This window comes from Oncorhynchus keta, chromosome 15, assembly GCF_023373465.1.
Source record: "Oncorhynchus keta strain PuntledgeMale-10-30-2019 chromosome 15, Oket_V2, whole genome shotgun sequence".
In the NCBI taxonomy this organism is placed as follows: domain Eukaryota; kingdom Metazoa; phylum Chordata; class Actinopteri; order Salmoniformes; family Salmonidae; genus Oncorhynchus; species Oncorhynchus keta.
In genome coordinates, this window is record NC_068435.1 from 9,569,305 (window position 1) to 9,591,848 (window position 22,544).

General features: G+C 41.5%; 2 protein-coding genes and 1 long non-coding RNA gene across 24 annotated transcripts in view; all 3 read left to right on the forward strand.

The window, feature by feature from the left end:
- The first annotated feature begins 339 nt into the window (after positions 1–339).
- LOC127907560 (uncharacterized) lies at positions 340–5,336 on the forward strand. 19 transcript variants are annotated; one of them, XR_008064849.1, is made up of 3 exons: positions 340–1,226; positions 1,302–1,567; positions 1,606–5,336. It is a non-coding gene; the product is annotated as an uncharacterized LOC127907560 (long non-coding RNA). The 19 variants fall into 19 exon arrangements; XR_008064845.1 differs by having other exon boundaries at positions 1,302–1,529; positions 1,568–5,336; XR_008064852.1 differs by having other exon boundaries at positions 340–1,112; positions 1,151–1,264; positions 1,302–5,336.
- A 10,083-nt stretch (positions 5,337–15,419) lies between these two features.
- LOC118394405 (transferrin receptor protein 1) overlaps positions 15,420–22,544 on the forward strand; it is a 33,273-nt gene continuing 26,148 nt past the window's right edge. Inside the window, exon 1 of one of the 2 annotated variants that reach the window (XM_035787581.2) lies at positions 15,420–15,579. The gene's annotated coding sequence lies outside the window, so the exon portion shown is untranslated. Of the gene's footprint in view, positions 15,580–16,305; positions 16,623–22,544 lie in introns of those variants that run through there. The other variant, XM_035787582.2, reaches the window with a different exon arrangement.
- Positions 20,306–21,654, forward strand: LOC127907561 (uncharacterized). Of its 3 annotated transcripts, none has more exons than XM_052463241.1 (2): positions 20,306–21,289; positions 21,344–21,654. In XM_052463241.1, the coding sequence occupies exons 1-2, from the start codon at positions 20,315–20,317 to the stop codon at positions 21,482–21,484; spliced, it is 1,116 nt and encodes a 371-aa protein (XP_052319201.1). In that variant the 5' UTR covers positions 20,306–20,314; the 3' UTR covers positions 21,485–21,654. The 3 variants fall into 3 exon arrangements, with proteins under 3 accessions (XP_052319201.1, XP_052319202.1, XP_052319204.1); XM_052463242.1 differs by having other exon boundaries at positions 20,306–21,256; XM_052463244.1 differs by having other exon boundaries at positions 20,306–21,223.

Genomic DNA, 22,544 nt, shown 5'->3' on the forward strand with positions numbered 1-22,544 from the left:
CATTTTATCCAAATAATTTCATGATCCACTAAATCAAATGCTGCACTGAAATCTAATAATAGTACACCTACAAACCTACCATTATCCATAGCATTGAGCCACTGGTCAGTCATGTCAACCAATGCAGTGGTAGTGGAAGAGAAAGGCAAGTTGCTGAGAGAAAGGCAAGTTCAGGTTGCCAGGATCAGAGTAGTGCAGAAGGTGTGGTATGCTGAGCCAGTGAAGAGAGTAGTAGAGGAAGATGGGTCCAGGGGGAGGGATCCTAAGAGGAGCCCTGTGAGTAGGCCGAGGCCAATAGAGAGTGAAAGGAATAACATGTGCCTCCAGTAAGTCTTTTTTTTTGGGGGGGTTCATGGTCATGGTTGTCAATTGTACCGCAGGAATGGAGCTTAAATCACAGGATAGAGGATAGATGTTGTGGGGGCAGCTGCAGAGAAGTATTTGGGTGTATGAGATTTTACTGCAGAAGAGTTACACAATGTTTTGAACGATAGTGTCCTGTCTTCCAAGGCTGCTGGCCTGGAGTAGGATCAGACAGGGCCAAATTAGTGGAATAGTGGTGAGGTTTTAGTGGGTGCAGTGTTAGTTGGTATAGTGGTCAGGTTTTAATGGGTGCAGGGTTAGTTGGTATAGTGGGGAGGTTTTAATGGGTGCAAGTGTAACCAATGTGAAATGGCTAGCTAGTTAGCGGTGGTGCGCGCTAATAGCGTTTCAATCGGTGACGTCACGCGCTCTGAGACCTTGAAGTAGTGGTTCCCCTTGCTCTGCAAGGGCTGCGGCTTTTGTGGAGCGATGGGTAACGATGCTTCGAGGGTGACTGTTGATGTGTGCAGAGGGTCCCTGGTTCGAGCCCAGGTTGGGGCGAGGAGAGGGACGGACTAAAGTTATACTGTTACACAAGGTTAGTTGGAATAGTGGTGAGGTTTTAATGGGTGCAGGGTTAGTTGGTATAGTGGGGAGGTTTTAATGGGTGCAGGGTTAGTTGGTATAGTGGGGAGGTTTTAATGGGTGCAGGGTTAGTTGGTATAGTGGGGAGGTTTTAATGGGTGCAGGGTTAGTTGGTATAGTGGGGAGGTTTTAATGGGTGCAAGGTTAGTTGGTATAGTGGGGAGGTTTTAATGGGTGCAGGGTTAGTTGGTATAGTGGGGAGGTTTTAATGGGTGCAGGGTTAGTTGGTATAGTGGGGAGGTTTTAGTGGGTGCAGGGTTAGTTGGTATAGTGGCGAGGTTTTAATGGGTGCAGGGTTAGTTGGTATAGTGGCGAGGTTTTAATGGGTGCAGGGTTAGTTGGTATAGTGGGAGGTTTTAATGGGTGCAGGGTTAGTTGGTATAGTGGGGAGGTTTTAATGGGTGCAGGGTTAGTTGGTATAGTGGGGAGGTTTTAATGGGTGCAGGGTTAGTTGGTATAGTGGGGAGGTTTTAATGGGTGCAGGGTTAGTTGGTATAGTGGGGAGGTTTTAATGGGTGCAAGGTTAGTTGGTATAGTGGTGAGGTTTTAATGGGTGCAGGGTTAGTTGGTATAGTGGTGAGGTTTTAATGGGTGCAGGGTTAGTTGGTATAGTGGGGAGGTTTTAATGGGTGCAGGGTTAGTTGTTATAGTGGTGAGGTTTTAATGGGTGCAGGGTTAGTTGGTATAGTGGTGAGGTTTTAATGGGTGCAGGGTTAGTTGGCACGTGCTCCGTTGTTTCCATTTTGGTGAAAGGTTACGTCCTGCCTACTGTAGCAGAGGCGAAGAGAGAGAGAGAGATGTCTGTATTCTCCAGCAGGCGGTGTCACTCACCAAGCAAGGAGTTGTTGTATGGAGGTGAATCTATGTCAAATTTGGTTAACAAAAACGGTATGGCTTATTTGATTGAATAGAAGTTTCGTAATGCTTAGGGTGTTCACACGCGTATAGCTCTCATTGGCTAGAATGGCCCAACTTGATCTTGCCTCCTCATTGACTGCCTTCCATTTTTGAAGACATTTATTGTTCATTGTTAAGTTAAGAGTGGCCAGTGTGTGTGTGTGTGTGTGTGTGTGTGTGTGTGTGTGTGTGTGTCTGAACAAGTATAAAACCAAGGTAGTTAATTTACTGTCACCTGCAGTTATGGAACGTTTCCTCATGCGCAAAACACCCCAGGAGCGGGCGGGCAGAGAGGATGGGAGTGGTAAAACCCCTACAGCTTGAACATGGTTGCGATTCTAGCTTGGCTGGTGGTGCATTTGGTAGTTGACGAGATTTGATAAATAACTGGTACTTCAAATGAACGAATCCCTGTCAGTTATGTGTAGTATCTGCATACTAATACCATCAGTATTAAGCTTTTGTTGAAAAGAATAAAACAAATATATAAACACATATATATATATATATATACAATTTTTAAAATATGGTTGCTTGCAACTTGGGGAATAATATATACAGTTTTGTACACCCTCAAAAAAAGTCTAACTTTTCAACAGATTACATTGAAATAAATTGTACATTTTCACCTCCCTCTCTCTCTTTCAACATCGCCAACTACACCTCCGATGATAGTTCTGGCTTTTGCTTTCACTGTATGCTAGCAGGATAGTCCATATCTCCAATCTGCTTTGCTGGTAAAGCCTCAACCCATAGCCTTTTTTTTTACAAGTACAAACTTTTTTTTGTGTGACAGAGATAAATTGCAAAAATAGAGAAACGCTCTACTCGAGCAACTTTCTACTTGAGCGCAGCAGCAAGGCCGACAGAGCGTTAGCTGCCCACCCAACGGCTGCAGTTGGGTCATTATCATTCAAAACAATGTATTCTAAAATAAATTGCACGAGCGCCTTCAGTGAGTTTAGGCCTTTAGGAGGATATTTCACTGATTGATCCCTCCCCATGACCTAGATATACTGTTGCTAGCCACAATATACTGTTGCTAGCCACAATATACTGTTGCTAGCCACAATATACTGTTGCTAGCCACAATATACTGTTGCTAGCCACAATATACTGTTGCTAGCCACAATATACTGTTGCTAGCCACAATATACTGTTGCTAGCCACAATATACTGTTGCTAGCCACAATATACTGTTGCTAGCCACAATATACTGTTGCTAGCCACAATATACTGTTGCTAGCCACAATTCTGACGTGTGCTCTGACATCTGCTTCGCTGATTTCTGCTCTCGTAATATCCTGGGTTTTCTGCACGTTAACGTGTGGTTTCACAGCTCCATTTCAGATGTGTTGGTCATTACTGAGACGTGGTTAAGGAAGAGTGTTTTGAGTACTGATGTTAACCTTTCTGGTTATGACCTTTTTCGGCAAGACAGATCTTCCAAAGGTGGTGGAGTGGCAATCTTTACCAAGGATCACCTACAGTGGTCAGTTGTCTCCATCAAGTCTTTCCCCAAACAATATGATTTGCTGGTTTTAAGCATTAAACTTTCAAATAGCTCTTCGTTGACTGTTGTTGGGTGATATTGTCCTTCATCAGCACCGGCCTGTACCCTGCCCACCCTAATCTCTCTCCTGGCCCCTTACACTAAGTCTGAATTTGTCCTGTTAGGTGACCTAAACTGGGACATGCTTAAACCATCTGACCAAGTACTAAAGCAACGGGACTTGCTAAATCTTTCTCAGATTATTACCAATCCCACAAGGCATGACTCCAAACATCCAGAAAAGGCTACTCTCCTCAACGTTATCCTCACAAATAATCCTGATAGGTACCAGTCTGGTGTTTCCTGTAATGACCTTGGTAGTGGTATTGTTAACGAACACGCCCCCATAAAGAAAAGTATAATTAAAAACCGGTTCAGCCCCTGGTTTGACCGTAATCTTGCAGAGTTACTCCACCTTAAGAATTGCATTTGGTGAAAGGCTCTGCACACACATACTCAGGCTGACTGGCTCTCGTTCAGGCAAATGAGAAATAAGTGCACTCAGGCTGTCCGGAAGGCTAAAGTTAGTTACTTTAAGGAGCAGTTCTCTCTCTGTGGGTCTAACCCCAAGAAGTTCTGGAAAACGGTGAAATACCTGGATAATAAACTCTCCTCCTCACAGCTGCCCATGTCCCTTAATGTTGATGATGTGGTTGTTACTGACAATCTTTAATCACCACTTCATTAAGTCAGGAATCCTATTTAACTCAGCCATGCCTCCTTGCCGTCCAACATTTCTTCATCTCCCACCCCTTCTAATGCAACTATCCCAGATGCTTCTCCCTCTTTTCCCCCTGACCCGCTACAAAGTTTCTCCCTGCAGGCAGTCACAGAGTCCGAGGTGCTAAAGGAGCTCCTTAAACTTGACCTCAAAAAAACATCTGGGTCATATGGTTTAAGATCCTCGTGTCGTCTTAAGGGTCAAAAATGACCCGCCACTATATTTAACAGCAGAGAAAACCTCCTAAATGATATTTTTTCAACTTGAAATTGGTTGACTTTTCCTAGAGTGACCCCAACATTATAAAAAGTGAAACATCGCCTTTGTTCCTATTTCCATTAAGGCTGTACACCACCTCGGTACAAAGGTTGTCTTAAGGGTAATTTTTGACTCGGCAGTTATACAATAATTTACACACCACATAAACCACAAAGACACACACAATGAGAAATGTAGATTATGTGTACTACTGATTTGAACTCTGCAAGCAGCTCCTGAACAGGAAGATCACCATGGTCGGCACAGTTAGAAAGAACAAGCCTGACCTCCCCCTGCACTTCTCGCAACAAGGCGAAGAGAGGCCTTCTCATCAATGTTTGCCTTCACCCCCACCACCACTCTAGTTTCTTACCTCGCAAAGAGGAAGAAGAATGTGGTTCTTCTGAGCACACTGCACAAAACGGCTGAGACCAGTGATCGTGAGGACAGGAAACCAGCCATCATCCTGGTCTACAATCACAACAAAGAAGGGAGCGCCTCCCCCGTAAAGCAGCCTCTGCAGCGCTTGTGAAAGCTGTTCAAGGGGCTGAATCTTGTCCTGAGCCACCTGAGGCTGCAGCTGGGGCAGTCAAGAGGAGGATATGCTAATTCTGCCTTCCAAAGAAGGACTGTAAAACAAATACTATGTGCTGCACATGCGAGAAATACATCTGCAAAGTCCATGCACACACACTTGCATACTGTCCTTCATGTGCTAATTAGAGTTGATTGATTTATGTTCTTCACATTTTTGTTTTGTATCTGTTATCTTATTTTGTTCTTATGTATTGATGTTGTTTATGCACCTTGTTGGTGTGGGCAATGGTTTTTAAAAAATGGTAGAAGACTAGTATTTTGTAGGTAAATTCCTAATTGAACAGTATATAAGAATATATCACTATGTTGCCAAAAAAGTTCAATACTGTTATTGTGTCCCTTCATTAAAATACATTCAAACTACTTTCTGCACATTTACTCTACTTTCTTAGGCTACACAAGTGCTATCTCTTGCTTAAAAAATTATGTAATACCTTTAGCAATAATAATAACAATCCTATACTTTATGACAGGTGTATGTAATAAGAACGAGTGGTGTCCACTGATTTAAATGCAGTGTTTCTGCATTGTGAGGGAAAACCCAGATATTCACAAAGTTTGTGATGAATGACAGATTGTTTCTTCATGCAAAATAGATTTGGGGTTTAAAAATCAATTAAGCTGCTTTATTTTAGTGGTTTAGTGAAGGCCGGTCATTTTTTACTCTTAGGGCAAGTATACAGAATGTTAAGACTACACAAGGGTTAAGGTTGCTGCCCCTATCATCACCAAGCCTATCTCCAACTTTTTTAACGTGTCTCTCCTTTCTGGAGAGGTTCCCATTGCTTGGAAGGCAGCCACTGTTCGTCCTTTATTGAAAGAGGGAGATCAAGCTGATCCTAACTGTTATAGGCCTATTTCTATTTTGCCCTGTTTATCAAAAGTGTTGGAAAAACTTGACAATAGTCAACTGACTGGCATTCTTGGTGTCTATAGTATTATTTGTGGTATACAATCTGGTTTCCGCTCAGGTTATGGATGTGTCACTGCAACCTTAAAGGTCCTCAATGATGTCACCTTTGCCCTTGATCCTAAGCAATATTGTGCTGCTATTTTGACTTGGCCAAAGCTTTTGATACTGTAGACCATTCCATTCTTGTGGGCAGGATAAGGAGTATTGGTGTCTCTGAGGGGTCTTTTGGCTGGTTTGCTAACTACCTCTCTCAAAGAGTGTAGTGTATAAAGTCAGAAAATCTTCGGTCTCAGCCACTGCCTGTCACCAAGGGAGTAACCCAAGGCTTGATCCTAAGCCCCATGCTTTTCTCAATTTACATCAAAAACACTTCACATGTTGCATTTATATTTTAGTTCAGCTCATGAAACATGGGACTAACACTTCACATGTTGCATTGATATTTTAGTTCAGTTGTCAGTTGTCTTTTGAACAAACCCATTTGTCCAATGTTCCTAGGTTTCAGCAGTCTGATTCAATAATTAATATTATTGATGGTTTCTTGTTTAATGTCCTCTGGACATAACAAGGCCACTACAGTTATCTATAACATTTGAGAAAAAAAAACACATTTATGAATGAGGGCTTTCACACTAACGGGGGCTCATGTAACCTACGAACATGAACCATGACTTGAAAAAAGACCCTGTTCTGCTGCTGATAGCATATCAGTGCTCTACATGGCAGCTGACCGTGCTTAACCCACCCTGGGGTTAAAAAAAAAAACATGACTTCGCCTACACAATCCTGGCCCTGGATTGCATCATCTTTAAAACTTTTTTCTACACAATGTTTTGTGTGTGTCTTTTTAAAACGACGGTTATAGATGCATATCTAGTATGTGTTATCATCTTTTTTTGTCTGCTTTAGTGTTTGGTTGTCTTTCTTGTTCCTCTCTTTCCCTCCTCACCTGCTTAGTTTATGGAAAGAGGAAGAGGAAGGAATTCATGATTTCTCAAAATGCCCCTTTTTTTTTTTAACCCGCTCACTGTTGTGTTCACAACAAACCACAGTGCATCAGCAACCTTTTCTTTCTTAATGTATAACATCCCCTTCTGTGTTGTGGAGCCTATATGGCTAAGTCACAAACTGTTTCTTCACGTAATTACCAAAAATATATATTTGTTTTATGTAAATGAGGTACTGGCTTTTCATCAATGAATAAAGTCATTGGGCCAATGTGTGCATGCCAAATGGCACCCTATTCCCTATATAGTGCACTACTTTTGACCAGAATGGCACACTATTCCCTATATAGTGCACTACTTTTGACCAGAATGGCACCCTATTCCATATATAGTGCACTACTTTTTACCAGAATGGCACCCTATTCCCTATATAGTGCACTACTTACAGGTTGACCTGGTCAAAAGTAGAGCACTAGGGAATAGGGTGCCATTTGGCACGCACACATTGGCCCAATGACTTTATTCATTGATGAAAAGCCAGTACCTCATTTACATAAAACAAATATATATTTTTGGTAATTATGTGAAGAAACAGTTTTATTGTAATTTTTTCTCAGTTCAGTGCTGTTTTGTATTAGCTAAATGGAGCCGTTGTGCAGAACATCCCACGGGGTGACGGGTGAATGCTACTGCTGCAGATGTATGTAGGAGTCTTCCCCAGGCGTATGGGTGGGACTGTGATAAGGACTTCTGTTCTGGGAAAGTGACAGTTTACTGTTGGGTGACTAAGCTGATACTGTTTGCAGGAAAAAGGCGGGATAAAAATCATGCGTGAGAGAACGAGAAAAGTGAGGCAGTCTTATGAGAGGCCGAAGAGAAGAATGTCAACACGTGAGGTCTTATAGAGCGCTATGTGGGGATTCTTTTGAAGCTACAGGGGGTCCTATCGAAAGCAGTTATTTAATGTACATGCATGTCAACAAAGGTACACAGTGCAGTGCATTGTCGCACAAACTCCAACTCAGTACTGTGTTGGACCCCTGGATGGGCTGCTAAACTGCCTGCTCAGTAACATAACATCTTCCAGAAAATCCCTTTAAAAAAAAAAACTGTTACATTCAGAATGTGTTGCGAACTGTTTTATACAGAGCATGACAAGGGGAGACCTCATGTTTTTGCTATGCCTGTGCACCGGCGTTAACTTGCATGTACAATGATGAAATTGTTTAGTAAAACTTCCAAACCCCATGTGCAGTTATAATAGTGGGGGAAAGACACCTAGTGAGAGGTCATGTGGTGAGTTTGTGGTTTCTCTCCAACATGGCAACCTGTTCTATTGAAAAACAAACCACAGAATCTCTTTCCACTTGTTTCTGAAACAGCTGTGGGCAACTGTCTGGCCAGACCCTCCTCCCAGACTGTCTGGCCAGACCCTTCTCCCAGACTGTATGGCTAGGCCCTCCTCCCAGACTGTATGGCTAGGCCCTCCTTCCAGGTGGATTGTGGTGGACTTTGTCTGTGTCAGCACCAGTAAGGCTTTGGACCCGTGCTTCCTGCCGGGAGAAACATGAGCCAAAGACCACATCCAGAGCAGCAGGAGAGGCCCATGGCAGACTTAACCAAGGTTAACCAAGTGGAGAGAACATCAGCAGCCATTATGAATCATACTGGGAACACCTGGGCTGAGTTTCCCAAATGCAAACTATCGTCTTTAGCTCGAAGATCATTTTAAGTCCATTGATCTCAATGCTGAAGAGGATCTGGATGTGTTTGGGGAAATTCACCCCTGGGAAGATTGTTGTTTCGCAGCTCTAGTTGCGATGTATTGATGTAGTTTCATGTCTTGCATCTTTTATTTTTCTGGTGGTGGTGGTGGGGGAGGGGAGGGGGGGCATTGGTGGAGTCATTTTCAGATGAAGAGGTCAAAGAGCTTTGAACAACTGCTACTTTACCGTGTAAAACAAAGAAGAGTTTTACTTTTTTTTTTTTTGCTAGGCGAGTCAGTTAAGAAGAAATTCTTATTTACAATGACGGCCTACATCAGCCAAACCCGGACGACCAATCGTGCGCCGCTCTATGGGACTCCCAATTACATCTGGTTGTGATACAGCCTTTATTTGAACCAGGGTGTCTGTAGTTTCATCTCTAGCACTGATACAAAGTGCTTTAGACCGCTGCGCCACTCGGGAGCCCAACCTGAGGTTTTCAGGTTTCTAAATAAGTCAAATGTACCACCAATGACTATTAGTGTAATCATTGGTTACAGTGCATGGAAAATGTATTGTGTATGTCATTAAGGGTGCAGGTGTTTGTTGCTGTAGTCGTTTCACTTCCTCAAAGGAAAATTAAGAATTTACTGTTTTGGCTTAGAGAAGATTTAACAAAGGCACAGCCTAAAAATTAACCCTACGCATACATCTGACAGTTGGAAGCTCTGGCAATTCCATTTCATTTGCAGAAGAATGTACCATCAAACGGGAAGAACAACATCTGTATAGTTTCTGGATTAGAGCCTGGACTTGAATGACAATTTTACTAAATTGATAACCACATTTCATCACTAGTTTGGACTTGATGAATTTACACCCATGCAAAAACAGACACAGATAGTATTGGTTTTCCCATGAAGAAGATCAGGACTTCTGAGACATCATTTGAGCAGAAGAGTCGTTGCCAATTAAAGATTAGTGGGGTCTCCCTCAGAAACAAAGGGAATTGATGTTTACGTTCATGTAATGGGGAGTCAAGAAACTACATTTGCTCTGTGATTACCGGTAGTCAGGCACAGAGTCATGGGAATCCTCTGTGCCCATCTGGTGAGAAACATTCAATGTCCCTCTCTCTCTCTCACACACACACACACACACACACACACACACACACACACACACACACACACACACACACACACACACACACACACACACACACACACACACACACAGTTCCCAGCCTGGCTTTAATGGATGTGTTTATGGGATCTGGATCTGTGGGTGGTGTCTTTGCAGGTGGGGCCCAGGTGGTGTGTACGGACTGCATATTGGTCAAACACCATCATTCCTCCCCAACCTTTCCTATGAACTTCACATATTAAGGTAAAGTTACTAGGAAAGGTTTGGAAGGAAGGGGGGCGCTTCACTAGTGCAGGGTTGAGACTTGACTAGCAGAGGGGTTCCTAATATGTATTCCGTAGGGTGGGCTTATGCTACATTTCACTGAAATCCTGTGAGGAAAAGAAATGAAGGGACTTTATTATCCCTCCTGTTCTTGAGCATTTAAAAAAAAATATTCCATTGTAGGGTACGAGCAGCCTTCCAGTCTGCTTGACTGACCCTGTGTGTGTGTGTGTGTGTGTGTGTGTGTGTGTGTGTGTGTGTGTGTGTGTGTGTGTGTGTGTGTGTGTGTGTGTGTGTGTGTGTGTGTGTGTGTGTGTGTGCCCAGATAAATACCGAAATTGGTTAGCTTCCACAAGATCATTTCTTAGAAAAATATATTTATTTCGGAATATTCTCTTTAACCATGGCAACCATCCCACATTGTGAGTAGGTGTTTGGTGAATTGCTCTCTTTCAACACCTTTGCCCCTGAGTTAACAACTCAACAAGGGCATAACATATTGCTCGACAGGTTTGACATTATCCGGTGAACACAACAACTAATGATTACACATATAAAAAGAAAGAAACAATGAAGCTTGGCTTGCTAACAGTTGCTGTGGGAGCTTTGCATTCTTGGCCTGAGATACCTAGCAACTACAACAGTGATTTACCCAGAATTAATTCCATCACACTTTCAAAACTCTAAATCCATGTTTATGAGGCCCTGTAGAGAAGGAATGTAAATAACAGTCCCATTATGTGAACTGGTTTGTTACAGCAAGATACACTGTAACTTCATCTTAGCTTATTAGAGGACAATAACATGCACCTACACTCATTTCGGTTCCAGGTACAACCTTTTTGGTTCCAGGTACAACCTTTTTGGGTCCCGGTAGAACTCTTTTGGGTTCCATGTAGAATCCGCTGTCGAAAGGGTTCTACATGGAACTCAAAAGGGTTCTTTCTACCTGCAACCAAAATGGTTCTTCGGCTGTCCCCATAGAATAACCCGTTTTGGTTCCAGGTAGAACCCTTTCCACAGAGGGTTCTACATGGAACCCAAAAGAGTTCTACCTGGAACCAAAAAGCTTCTACCTGGAGCCAAAAAGGGTTCTCCTATGGGGAAACCCGAAGAACCCTTTTGGAACCCTTTTTCTTCTAAAGGTGTACAGTATGAGTTCCCAAGACAAGTCCTGAGACGTGCTTTATTCCCTGCGATCTGCCCTTTCTGGAACTGTGAGGAATAGCGGTGTAACCTACGTAGCGACCATGACAAAGACCAAAGCTAGCGGGAGTACCGTTGAGGACAGTGGTGAAGGATCTTTTAAATGAATACAAATATTTCTATAAGCAGTTGTTACAACAACAAGAAAATAGCTTCAAGTGTTTTGTCCAAATACGGGTTGAGTCAACTAATAAAATAATGGCCGACCTGACCAGAGAGGTCCAGGACCTGAAGAACAGTTTGCAGTTCTCCCAGGGTCAGCTCGATGAGTTTAAACAGGAGAATGGCAAGATGACAGCAATCTGTAAATCATTGAGAGAGGACATCAGTTCTGTATGAGAATACATGATAACAACAACAGAGAAATCAGATTATCTCGAGGGACAATCAAGGTGGAACAACATGGTTGTGGACGGAATTGCGGAATCTCCACATGAGACCTGGACGGACTCTGTGGACAAAGTGAGGGAAATGATCTCGGAAAATCACAGGAAGATTAGCTGTTCTGGAAAGAGCCAAGAACTTGAGAGGAATGTATATCTTCCTCTATGAGGACTATCCTGAAGATGTGCACCAGAAGAGGAAAGAACTGATCCCAGCCATGAAAGCTGCCAGAAAGCATGGGGACATTGCTTACATCCACTATGACAGGCTAATTTTCCACCCTCCCTCCCAAAAGCCTGGAAGGGATGAGAGAGCCAAGCCTATGGGTTCGTGGCCCCGCAGCACACACACACACACACACACACACACACACACACACACACACACACACACACACACACACACACACACACACACACACACACACACACACACACACACACACACACACACACACACACCAACTGATTTAATGGACTGAATGTATATATATTTTTATCTGGCTTTGTTTGCTCTTTTCCATATTATATCTACAGTTGAAGTCGGAAGTTAACATACACTTAGGTTGGAGTCATTAAAACTTGTTTTTCAACCACTCCACAAATGTCTTGTTAACAAACTATAGTTTTGGCAAGTCGGTTAGGACATCTACTTTGTGCATGACACAAGTAATTCTTTCAACAATTGTCTACAGACAGATTATTTCACTTATAATTCACTGTATCACAATTCCAGTGGGTCATAAATGTACATACACTAAGTTGACTGTGCCTTTAAACAGCTTGGAAAATTACAGAAAATGATGTAATGGCTTAAGAAGCTTTAAGAAGCTTCTGATAGGCTAATTGACATAATTTGAGTCAATTTGAGGTGTACATATGGATGTATGTCAAGGGCTACCTTCAAACTCAGTGCCTCTTTGCTTGACATCATGGGAAAATCAAAAGAAATCAACCAAGACCTCAGAAAAAAAATTGTAGACCTCACCAGAAATGCCACCAGGGGTCTTTTCACAGTCCCCAAATCCAGAACAAATTCAAGAAAGCATACAGTATTATGTAGAGCTATTATTGCATGGAACTTCCTTCCATCTCATATTGCAGGGCGGCAGGGTTAGAGCGTTGGACTAGTAACCGGAAGGTTGCAAGTTCAAATCCCTGAGCTGACAAGGTACAAATCTGCCGTTCTGCCCCTGAACAGGCAGTTAACCCACTGTTCCTAGGCTGACATTGAAAATAAGAATTTGTTCTTAAACTGACTTGCTTAGTTAAATAAATGTAAAATAAAATATTGCTCAAATGAACAGCAAACCTGGTTTCAAAAACCAGATGAAGCAACACCTCACGGCACAACGCCTCTCCCGTATTGGGCCTAGATAGTTTGTGTGTCTGTATTGATATGTAGGATACATGTGGCTTTATTTTTTTTCAATGTAGTTCTGTCCTTGAGCTGTTCTTGTCTATTAATGTTCTGTATATTTTCATGTTTTGTGTGGACCCCCAGGAAGAATAGCTGCTGCTTTCGCAACAACTAATGGGGATCCTAATAAAATACCAAATACCCCAACAACAAATATTCACATTGTAGGCCTCAACAGCAGTTATACTCTGCCTAAATATAAAGAGTTGAATCCAAAACGCTATATCCACAAATGTTTCACATTTCTGTTTTTTTCCATCAGAAATGATTGCTAATGGGTACGTTCATGTATGTGTAAAATATGACTGTTTTAATTATTATTACAAATTTTAGATGTGCATGAAAATGTTTGTTTTTTTGCAAAATGCTATATATCCATTGTTTAGCTGGAATGGAATGTTTGTATTCTGTATAGTTGACTGTGATATGCGGTTGTCTCACCTAGCTATCTTTAAGATGAATGAACTAACTGTAAGTCTCTGGATAAGAGCATCTGCTAAATGACTAACATGTCAAAAGTTTACATACACATCTCATATTCATGTATTGAATTATTATTTTAGACCATTTTTAAAATATTGATGTCACAAATGTATAATTTGTACATTTCTTTATATAAAAAGTAAGCAGGCCAGGCTTATTGTCAAGAAGTGGTGGCAGGGCCCTTTTGCATTTCACCTGAATCCCTGTGTGTGTGATACTTTGAGAAGCCAGGGCTGATATCCTCCCCCTTTTAATCACTGTCCACAGTGTACAAACTTAATGCGTGACTCACAATACTTGTAGTGGCCAGGATTGGTGCAGAAACTATTTTTTACAATGTCGATGAGAAAGGCAAGAGAATAGTTTTACCTGATGAGACCACCCAAGGAGGGTTGTTTAATTGAAGAGTTGAGCTCTGATATTCCATACACAAAAGAACAACCACAAAATCCTGATATACCCCTCTGTATACTTATGAAGGTGATAGATTAATTAACCTACTGACAGTTTAGAATTACATTGAATAACATTTTTTCACTCAGGATATAGAAGCTTATTAAAACATCTCTTTCCAGTGGCCCAAAACAATTCTTTAAACATCTTTAGCTACTAGCTTTGTTTTTAAATAAAAACGGAACCTTGCATTCTTTCTCATTTGAAACATTCTGTATCAAAACATTCTGTATCAAATGACATTTTATCATATTTTAATGTAGAAAATGTCTCGTCATGGGTCTGCAGACTCAGCATTTCTAAGATTAGGCTAAATCACGCCCTTCTGCCTTCTGGCCTACAATTACAACAAGACCCTGTCTAGCAGATAATATTTCCACAGCTGTAGCAGAAAAAGGAGTGTTGCAAAGAAAACTGACTTTTGTTCCCATGAAGTCTGATTTTCCTATTCATGTGTAACTGTAGGCCTGAGTCCGACTGGTTTGGTAGTTTTGGCATAATCTCACGCAGAATTCCGGTCCGTCAAACTGTTTGGCGTAATTACTGTTTAATAAACCATTTTGAATACAGAGAGGTCCTTATACCTGACCAGTCGGATGAAACAAACTACTTACAAAAAACAATTGGACACCCTGCAAAATGTGTCACAGTTATGGTTTCATCAGGCATGTATAGTGCGTAAAATCATGTCTGCTGTGTACATGTTTTTTTAAAATATGTATGTATATATATATAGATATATATATATAAATATATGTTTTTTACAATAATTGTCTGAGACATAATAAATCTACCCAACCTACAAGTAAAGCCCTTATATCTGACTTAGGCCTACCCTAAACGTTGATTTGGCTATTGCATAGGCGAAAGGCGCCTCGCCCCTACTATAATATCACCGAAATAGCCTAAAGCCGAATTACATTGATGTCATCTCACATCTGCGCAAATTGAGTTATCCAAATTATATTTGGACAAAAATCGTTTCAAGAACACCCTTCATTTTTATTTTGAGCAACCTGCATATAGTCACATCGCATTCAAACCAATTCATATTTAGGGTAAATCCTATATGTTCAGAGATTACATGTTTATTGACGGAATGGTATATGAAAATGTTGCAATGAATTGTTGGTTGTTCATGGTGTGCAGCCTAGACTATGATGCCGCCAGCCAGTCGTTCACTGGCAAACTCCTGCGCAAAGCGTGAAAGTCGTCACACTGAAAAGCGAAGATACACTTGATTTAGCACCATCCACTAATGCGAAGTGAAGTCCACCGAGCCCGCCGGGTGAGCAAACTCAACTGCGACCACGATTCTACATTTCTGTGTACATGTCAATATATTTAATCCTCACTAATGTTGTGCAAACACCCTATGTCATGTGAATGTGTCAAATTAAATGGTCAAAACACATAGGCCTAGAAACCATTGCTTTCTCAAGAGCGTACACCTTCTAGAAGTTCTATACTAGAACACATGGCAAGGCCAGCGCTCCTCCGCTAAGAGGAGACGTGCGACAGGAAGTGACGTTTTCATCTATTAGAACTCGATTTTTTTTTCTATCCATAAAGAGCATGCTCAAGATTGCTTGTGCCAGTGAAGGAACAAAATATAGTGAACGTTCAAAGAAACCTCGGGTCGAGGGAGCATACAATTACCAGACGATTGGCACAATCGAAGAGCGGTAAGGGTGTGATTAGATTCGTATCATAATAAATGTAGCTTTTAAAAAGCCGAAATAGTCTAACAATACAATGGATTGACTAACATGAATGGCCATGATGACAGTAATGTTAACGTAAAGCGTCATATTATTGGCGTCCTTGATTTTAGAGAGCATATGGATATATTAGGCTATATATATAACCAAATATGTTTTACTGCCAGCATGTCATAATGACTATTTTTGCCTATCGTTTTATGTAGGCTAGTTGGCAGGTGTCAATGGTTGATTGGATCATGATTGTAGCTCTGTGTCTTATTGAAATCTAGGCTACAATGTAGCCCTTGACCACGACTCTCATCAGTTAATTCCTTTACATGACACAATGTTAAATCATTGGATGAAGGCGTCTTCTGTACGGGGGGGTAAGAATGCTCAGTCTGAATATTAAACATCGCTTGCAGTATGGGTTTGGAAACCGTATCCTTCATATTAGCTAGAATATTAAACATCGCTTGCAGTATGGGTTTGGAAACCGTATCCTTCATATTAGCTAGAAATAATTTTCAAAAAACAAAAGGTTAAATTGATATACACCTTTTTTATAGGGTTGGTGTTCCCACATCTTTCAAATTTACAGCACACCGGTTGTATTTACGGAAGACCGTGACCACCTGTGCTAATTATTAAACGTGCTTTGAACACCTGTGTGAAACGGAAGTCCGCCCAGAAACGTGTTGTCACTGAAAAATACTATCGGCAGCAACTGTGATACACCCGTTTTAAAACGGGGTACATTAAGTGTATATATATATTTTTTTGCATTTTGTGGAATTATGTTAACTTGATATGAAAGTAAAGGGCTTTGTTTCTATATCCGTATAGCTTCACGTTTTTAGATGGAGTATGTTGGTTGTTTTGGCTGCCAGAGCAAGTCTACCTCAGAAAATAACAGTCATTTGGACTATAAGGAGAACTCGTAGGCTCTTTAAGAGTACACTTCTGTATGGGAGGTTTGTCATGTTCGGTTGAGTCGAGCGCGCTGTAGCTACTCTCAGCACATGGTGAGTAGCCTATTTTCACGAGGTATGCACACACTTGGTTGACCTGGACTCATCGCTACATAGAGATATCGTAGTAAAATTAACCTCGAGTAGGGTTCTTAAATGGGATTGAAGTTAGTAACGTTAGCATTTAAAAAACAAATAATAATCTCGTAATGATAGTTCATCTGCATGGGTAAACCTTCGCGCCCCACAGTCTAATATCTCATTCTCTATCAGCAAGACCGTGTGAAACAGACATTGTGTTTATATAATCGATTTATTCCTGGTCATAGAAGCTAAAAGGCCCTGTTAAGCTATAGCCAGGTACAGTAGACTATCTAAACAAATCCAGTTTTTCAACGCTGGTGTGCGTGTAGAAGTCCAACAAAATTCTTTATCTCAACGCAAATCATGTCGAGCAATTATTTTGCATTGAAATAGGCTATGAATGAACTAACCTCGGTTTGCAAATAAATACACAATGCCAATGTGTGCAGAACATTTGACCCAGAATGCTACATTTCTATTTAAAACCATAACGTAGGCTACATTGAAGCCGAAACTGCATCAGGGGAACTTGACAAGCTCAAGTAACCTACTGCGCATGCCTGCCCTTGACAAGTCCCAGTCACTCCCTTGCGTCCCTATCCTATAATGACCTTGGTGATTACTTGAATGTCTAAACAAAGGTATTGTTATTCACAACCTTTGACACACATGGCTTTGCAATTTAACTATGCACAGCACACATGTTATAATCTCTATGCTGTGTGTGTCAGTCAATTATATTCTAGAAGTCTCTACTTTGTAAGTAATATCCTTATTCATCCAGGTCGTTGATCTCTGTGTATGAAAATCTCCACAATATTCTAATTGACAACAGACCCCCAGTGTGTTTGATGGTTACCTCACGGCTGTGGTTGAATGGGTGGCAGGTAGGTAGGTAGACTAGTGTTTAAGGATGTTGGGCCAGTAACAGATTGGTTTCTGTGTTGAATATCTAGGTGAAAAAAATGTCGCTGTGCCCTTGTGCAAGGTGCTTAACCCTAATTGCTCCTGTAAGTTGCTCTGGATAAGAACATCTGCTAATTGACATAAATGTAATGAAGATTCTGTTTTTTGTGTTGACAATATTGGTTAGCCTTTTCATATTCAACACAGTAATCTCAGACTGAATGTGTATGGAGATGCCTCTGTATGGCTCTGTAGCCTGTTCTCCTGGCTGCCCCTCTTTCTCATGAACAACTGGGAACTTTTCCCAATGTGACTCTCACATGATCGGCTACTGCACAATGAAGCAGAAGATATGACTCCCCCCACACCCCCCCCCACCTCCTTTCTCACTCCTTATAACAAGGATTAGTGGGCAACAATCCAGATGTCAGCAGCTTATAGAATCAGGATTGGCCATGTTCGGTTTGATGAATGAAGCTTTCATGTAATTGTTGTGTGGGTTTGCGCTAGAATTCTGGACTCTGGCCTCTTTGGCGCTCCAGGCTTGCTCTTTTTGTGTTCATAGCAGGTCTGTTTCTTGGGGCAAAAGTTTGAGTTAAAAACACTAGTCTATACTTGGTAGGATCTGGTTGAATGAATGACATCTGTCATCAGAGTGAAAAATATTTGAATTTCCCTGAACCTACCAAAGTTTGCAGTTGTCACACCTTTTACATTCGGAAAACCTGAGTTTTTAATTACATTTTTTATTTACATTCCTTTTCAGAACTGAAATAGTTTCAGGAATCTTTTCTTGCTCCTCTTCACTTTAATACGTGCTGTCCATTCTGACTAAAAGTTTCCTATATAACCATTGTGACGAGTCGAAGAACCTTTGTTATACGTCTTCCTATGTGAGTGGTCGAAGAGCTTTAGCCAAGGGCAATGATATAGGCTAGGATCTGTTACTTTGGTTAGACTACATATTCAACCAGAAAGCTTAAGCCTCACACTGTGGCATGTAAGCGTCTAATCCTGTTGTGTTCATTCACAACATGTTGCCAGTTCTTGAGACTAAAATAACATCCCATGGCTGTTTGCAGTCAACTCGCAGCTTACGGAGTCAGTCCCCTATATCTGCATTTGTCATGATATTATTGAAGAAATGAATGGTTATGATATACGTTATAGCGTGTTTACAACACTGTAACATCGTCAGCTTTATGGATAAATGCTGTTCCATAGAAATGCATTGTGGTCAACCCGTGGGCTAGTTACAGTAGAAGGCCTTAACTCAGTCATGCTCGTAAAGCTGGGATAAATGGCTGTGTTTCTGACTTAAGGTTACCCGGGTTCTTCTGGGAGACGTGTTGGACAGCACTACCGTGAGTGTCTGCTTGACAATGGGAAAAGAGAAGAGCTATTAGTCTATTAGAAAAAGCGGGTGAAGACGTGTCTGTTTTTCAAGGAAGAACTTGATACGCAAGGCGTATTGCTTTAGCCTTGAATTGATGTAACCATGCCCCCCCACCCCCGGGCCCAGTGTAGCAGTTTGTCTGGGAACCAAGGGTGAATTCACGGTTCCCATGGTGATAGCACATGCTTTATCTGTCTTACACACTTTGAAGGCTTTTGCAGGTAGAGGCCTACACTCTAGAACAGGGATGGGGCGGTGGGAACTCCAGTCCTCAGGGGCTCGAGAGGTTTCACACTTTGTCTTCATCCCTAGCAAACACAGCTGATTTTAAACTAATTGCTCCCGAGCTGTGCAGCGGTCTAAGGCACTGCGTCTCTGTGCATGAGGCTTCACTACAGACATCCTGGTTCGATATCCAGGCTGTATCACAACCGGGCAGGTGATTGGGAGTCATATTTGGCCCAGTGTCGTCCAGATTTGGCCAGTGTAGACCGTCATTAAAAATATGAATATGTTCTTTAACTGACTTGCCTAGTTAAATTAATAAAATGTGAATTCTAAACTCAAGATCATGGTTAGTTGGTCATTGGAGTCAAAGTCTTCAGGCAGTGGTCACCAGCTGGCAGATGCTGTGTGGTTAAGGCTACCCACGTGATGTGATCCTTATGAATTATTTGTCGAACAGCAGCCAAGCATCGATCATCATCATGTCACCAGAATAACACCCTCGATATTTATTGGAAAGAAGCATCAAGCTCATCATCGAGGGGTTTCACCACCCTGTGAAGTTCATAATTTATTTAATCTTTAGCCTAATAAACTGCATGATTTCCTGAGTTGTCGTTGGAGGACCACACCACATAATCGCGTGACTCCAGGTTTACATCGATATAATTGCTATTATATCAATATTTGTGTGTAAAGGGGTTTCCGCCGCCTTTTCTCGCATTTATTAATTTGATTGACACAAAAAGATCCCACCTTGGCTAGCGTATTTTTGTGTTTTTTGTCGACATTTGAATAGTTTACCGACACAATTTGTTTCCATCAGGCCTGTTGTGACCTTATTTATTTATCCGACATGTACTTTAGTCGCTTAAAAAAAAAAAGTTGGATGGAAACCTGTTTATTGTATGTGACTGTGTGTTTGTGGTCACACTTTTCATCTCTTATGTGTAGGTCTTGCAGAATTGGATAAGTTTTTAACCCTACCAAGGCTGGGTATGTTTGGCATGTAGGCTAAAAGCTTTGATGGCTTACCTTTCAGACGGTGTGATTTTAATGAGAGAACCACTTAACCAACAGTCTTTTCTCAACATATTCCACTGCAAGCAGAGGGGTTGAGGTTACAGCCTACATTATGATATGCCAGCAAGAGGTTACAGCCTACATTATGATATGCCAGCAAGAGGTTACAGCCTACATTATGATATGCCAGCAAGAGGTTACAGCCTACATTATGATATGCCAGCAAGAGGTTACAGCCTACATTATGATATGCCAGCAAGAGGTTACAGCCTACATTATGATATGCCAGCAAGAGGTTACAGCCTACATTATGATATGCCAGCAAGAGGTTACAGCCTACATTATGATATGCCAGCAAGAGGTTACAGCCTACATTATGATATGCCAGCAAGAGGTTACAGCCTACATTATGATATGCCAGCAAGAGGTTACAGCCTACATTATGATATGCCAGCAAGAGGTTACAGCCTACATTATGATATGCCAGCAAGAGGTTACAGCCTACATTATGATATGCCAGCAAGAGGTTACAGCCTACATTATGATATGCCAGCAAGAGGTTACAGCCTACATTATGATATGCCAGCAAGAGGTTACAGCCTACATTATGATATGCCAGCAAGAGGTTACAGCCTACATTATGATATGCCAGCAAGAGGTTACAGCCTACATTATGATATGCCAGCAAGAGGTTACAGCCTACATTATGATATGCCAGCAAGAGGTTACAGCCTACATTATGATATGCCAGCAAGAGGTTACAGCCTACATTATGATATGCCAGCAAGAGGTTACAGCCTACATTATGATATGCCAGCAAGAGGTTACAGCCTACATTATGATATGCCAGCAAGAGGTTACAGCCTACATTATGATATGCCAGCAAGAGGTTACAGCCTACATTATGATATGCCAGCAAGAGGTTACAGCCTACATTATGATATGCCAGCAAGAGGTTACAGCCTACATTATGATATGCCAGCAAGAGGTTACAGCCTACATTATGATATGCCAGCAAGAGGTTACAGCCTACATTATGATATGCCAGCAAGAGGTTACAGCCTACATTATGATATGCCAGCAAGAGGTTACAGCACATTATGATATGGTTACAGCCTACATTATGATATGCCAGCAAGAGGTTACAGCCTACATTATGATATGCCAGCAAGAGGTTACAGCCTACATTATGATATGCCAGCAAGAGGTTACAGCCTACATTATGATATGCCAGCAAGAGGTTACAGCCTACATTATGATATGTGGATATGAAGTTTGCTAGTTTACATAAGGACCGGTCATCATAAAATGAATAATATGTTGAATTTATAATGCATTTTTGTTTGAAAAACAATCTCAGTACTACAGTTAGTGTATTAAAATAAATGTTAAAACTAGACTTAGAAAAAGGACACAGCTAGACAGGGCAACTGACACAAAGTACACAGCGGACGCTACCAAGGAATAGTGCTACAGTATCTCCTCTACTGTGACCTTTACTGTAGTCTTGCTAAGTCAGCCTTTACTAGACGTAGCCAAAAAATATGCAGAGGAAGACACGACTAGTCCATGCCAGACAGACTTAGCCTAACTGAAATTAGCCTATATCTGCTAATGTAGTGTTAAGATCATAGGCCTATATTTTATTTTATTGTTTAGTTAGGCTAGGATTGGAGGTTGCTAAGTAGGGCAGGCCTGTCTCCTGGCATTTGCCCACGGTTCCGCTGTCACGCCATGTCCTTTCTGGAATCTCACCCCATTGGGCCTGAACATGTCGCAAGAGGTCATTCGGGGCTCATTGTCCGGACAGTCGCCACTGTTCTGCCCTGTTAGCGTTACTACAGTAATCATTGTGGCAACTTTCTACTGAGGTGACTTTACAAAAACAAGGACTGACTGTCTGCTGATTCATTCAGTTTCTAACACAATCCTAGGATTGATTAGTCTTTTTACACTAGATGGGTCATAAGAGAGCTGTTTAGGTGGTTGAAATACTGGGAGAAAAGGTTGCCGAGCAGTTATTTAGAGAAGCCGTGTTCAGTCTGATCATGTCCTGCGTGGCTCAGTTGGTAGGAGCGTGGTGATTGCAATGCCAGGTGTGGGTTCGATTCCCATTGGGGAACAGTGTGAAAAAGACTGTAAATCTATGTCCTCACTTAACTGTAAGGCGCTGTGGATAAATGAGTGAAATGTAAATGAGGGCTCTGCTCACTTGCCTCCAATATTTTTGTGATTGGTTCAGGAGCATTGAGATAATATTGATGCTTGGTGTGATGGGGAAAAGAGGTGAATGAGGTTCATTTAGGTAGGTTCATGCTGATTGGGAACACATTTAGCTAGGC